Raw genomic sequence first — 3,494 nt, forward strand, 5'->3', positions numbered from 1 at the left:
GCAAGATGGCCGTCAGCAGCTACAGACCCACATCCTACCACTTTAGCAATCCCAGGGGAAAGAACACACCACTTTCAATCAGCTATAGCCAAAGTCCCAGGGCTGGCTCTCATTGGCCCAACTTAGGCCATAGCCCACCTATGAACCAATAACAGCAGCCAAGGATAATGGGATGTGCCGATTGGCTGGGCCCTGAGTCAAAGTCATATGCTAGGAACCAGAGGGTGGGGTCAAGTCCACCTGAACCATATAGACTGAGGGGGGTGGAGTGGTAGCTCCCTAAGGGAAATTCAAGGTGCCATTCCAAGAATGAGGGGTAATGTTTGCCAGGAAGGTGAAAACCCCTAAAGTTTCCTTCCTGAAATACCTGTTTCCTTCTTCTCTTCCAGAGCAGTCGGACTCAGGCATGTTCTATATGATCCTCTTCTTGACTGTGGTAATCCTGGTTCTGTTCCTGCTGGGGCTGCTGCTTTATTGCTGGAAGTTCAGATCAGCCCGTGAGTTCCTTCTTTGGAACCCCCACCTCTCTGCCATGAACGAGCATCACCAGAGGTGCCATATTGAGCACCTACTATGTGCCAGCCTCTGTGCTAAGCCCTTCACGTGCAGCCTGTCACTGACTCCTCACCCCAGTGCCATGAGGCTTCCCCCGCTTCACAGACAAGGACACAAAACCAGGGAGTCTTGTTCATTGATTCATTTTACAAATATTTAGGCAGTCAGGGGAAGATCACATAGTCCTTGAGGACTTTGGCTTTTAATTCGGGTGACATGGGAGCCCCTGCCAGATGGAGGCGGGGTAGAATAGTACTGAACCCCCAGCGTTAGTCCATCCACCTTGCTCGGGAGTGACCTGGGGGCGGTGGGGGGGTGTGGCAGGAACTGGCACCCCTGATCCTCGGCTCTAATAAGGGTCTGATGCTCTCACACCTCAAGGGATTCGCACAGGCCGGTCCCCTGCCCGGAGCACCCTCCCGTGGCACTTCTGGCAAAGCGATTGAGCTAAATCTGTAATCAAAGAGCTACGTTTTACGGAAAACTTTCTCCGTGCCAGGCGGTTTCTGTGTACAACCTTCCTGCATGCTCACAACCGCCCAGCAAATTCGGTCCTCCGTGAGCCCCACTTTACAGATGAGGAAGGGTTTGCCCTGAGCAGTGAAGTTATCTGACTGTCACCCAACTGGAAAGTGGCTTTTTCCATCGACGACTAAACACAACCGCCCCCTCGCATCCCAGCCAGACGCCTCCTCCTCCACGAGGCCCACCCTGACCCCCGGGAATGGGCCGAGCACCCACTCTGGGCTCTCCCACCCCAGCCTTGGCCACTCTGGGAACTTGTCTGTCTTCACCAGTGCTCTGTGAGCCCCAGGAGGGCAGAGCTGGTGCTTGTCATGGTCATGTCTGCGTCCCTAGCGCCACCTAGCAAGGGGCCAGGCACAGAGGAGGCACTCGAGGAAGTGTTTGCTGAGTGAATGTGTCAACTCCAGAGCCAGAACGCCTGTGTCTGGGCCCTCACTCTGCTGCTTCATTAGTTATGTCACCAAGGGCAAAAGGCTTCATCTCTGTGACTCAGTTTCCTCATCTGTAGGGAGTGGCGACCGTACCTGATAATATGGGCAAAGCACTCAGCATGGCATTTGGCACATTGTAAGCCACGTGCTGGGTATATATTAGCTGTGATTGTTATTGCTATTATTACTATTACTATTACTATTATTATTATTACTGACATAAGCTCCACAAGAATGGGGATTTTTGTCTATTTTATTCACAGCTATATCCCCAGCGCCTAGAATGCACCTGGCACAAAGTAGACATTTACCACTTGCTGAATACCACTACTATTTGCTGAACAGACCCCTCTTTGATAGTTGAGGAACCTGAGGCAGAGGCACAGAGAGGTTAAGTCACTTGTCCGAAGTCACACAGCTCCTAAAGGACAGAGATGGGATTTGAACCCATCCAGAGCCCATGCTCGATAAATACTTATTTATACTTAATAACCGAATGAATAATTGATGACCGGATCGTTAAAGAGCGTGCACCCCACCCCTGTCTGACAAATGTATAGACCACTGAGGGAGGTGGTGCCCCCATGTAATAAATAGCAGAGACAGGACTTAGAATTTTGGGGACCCTGACACCCACAGGTGTCCTCTTCCCTGTGCTTCCCAGCATGTCGTTCCTTCCTGACAAATCTGCCTCCTGTTTCCCGAGGTCCGGAGTGTGGCAGCCCCTCGGCTAACGGGGTAAGTGCAGTGGTGACTCTGAGGAGGGTGGGGGACCTTCACAAACCACGGAGCAGAGGTCTGCAGACGCCCGCGGCCTGGGGTCAGGGGCCTGGCTCTTGTCTTCCGAGCCCTCCTGCTGGGCAGAACGCCCCGTGGAGCTTGCAGACGCAGCCCACTGAGAGTCTGGTCTGGTGGGTTTGCGATGGGGCCTGGGGATCTGCATTTTAGTGTGGGCTCCCCCTGCCCAACCCCCAGTGCCTCACCCGTGGCCACGCCTTGAGAAGCACTGCCCGGGCTTCCAGGGAGGGGCAGGCAGGCCTGCAGCATTTTGCACGTCGGGCTTCACTGGGAAGGTTTTGTTTGATTTTGTTTAAAAGGGCCCCAAGGCTAACGTTTGTCTACCCGCTTCTAGATCATCTCCTACTCAGCTGTGAGCACTCAAGATGGCTCTCCCCAGGATACACAGAGAAATGACACAAGGTGACAGCTTCGGGACCGAATGGGAGAGAGGCTGGAGCTGACGAGGACGTGTGTCTCCCTAGCTGGACCCCACCCCAGTGGATGAAGACCCCCCTCCAAAGAGACTGGCCACCCTCCCCCGTGCCAGACCTCAGGACAGCGTGGGCTCGTGCAAGTTCGGAGGTCTCCAAGACCACCCTCGGCTTCACTCGTTCACAAGAAGGACTCACAGAGCCGGCAGGGTGGCAGGGCCCGGGATTCAGGCGGCGATGAGGCCAGAGGGGCTGCACAGAGTCGGGTGGGCAAAGGGAGATCGGTGGCTTTGCTGAACATTGTCTGTCGCCAGCCATCAGCCCGTTTGTTACACTAATAAACTCTATTTATTTATTACACCTCGTGTGGCCGTGCGCAGTGGGGTCTCTGGGGGAAATGAAGGAGAGGCAAAGTTTCATCTGAACTGTCACCATGTGGGACGGAACCAGAGATGTGGAGATGAGACCCCAAGTCAGCAAGGTCACGAGGGCACAAGGCCCTGATACTGTCAGATGCCATGGTGAAGCTCATCCCTCTCTCATTGTTTAATTAGATAGTACATAAACATCTCAAAATTAAAAGTTATAGGCCAGGCGCGGTGGCTCATGCCTGTAATCCTAGCACTCTGGGAGGCCGAGGCGGGTGGATCGCTCAAGGTCAGGAGTTCTAGACCAGCCTGAGCAAGAGTGAGACCCCCGTCTCTACCAAAAAATAGAAAGAAATTATCTGGGCAACTAAAAATATATATACATAGAAAAAATTAGCTGGGCA

The 3,494-nt window shown here is 53.3% G+C and overlaps 2 protein-coding genes across 2 annotated transcripts in view; both read left to right on the plus strand.

Annotated features, from left to right (window-relative positions):
* PVR (poliovirus receptor) overlaps window positions 1–3,494 on the plus strand; it is a 17,557-nt gene that overhangs the window by 12,834 nt on the left and 1,229 nt on the right. The window lies entirely within an intron of this gene.
* On the plus strand, window positions 395–3,038 carry LOC105817498 (poliovirus receptor-like). The gene is made up of 3 exons (XM_012653210.1): window positions 395–497; window positions 2,176–2,249; window positions 2,644–3,038. The coding sequence occupies exons 1-3, from the start codon at window positions 407–409 to the stop codon at window positions 2,713–2,715; spliced, it is 237 nt and encodes a 78-aa protein (XP_012508664.1). The 5' UTR covers window positions 395–406; the 3' UTR covers window positions 2,716–3,038.

The sequence above is a fragment of the Propithecus coquereli genome, unplaced genomic scaffold (assembly GCF_000956105.1).
Source record: "Propithecus coquereli isolate 6110/MARCELLA unplaced genomic scaffold, Pcoq_1.0 Scaffold42, whole genome shotgun sequence".
NCBI lineage: Eukaryota > Metazoa > Chordata > Mammalia > Primates > Indriidae > Propithecus > Propithecus coquereli.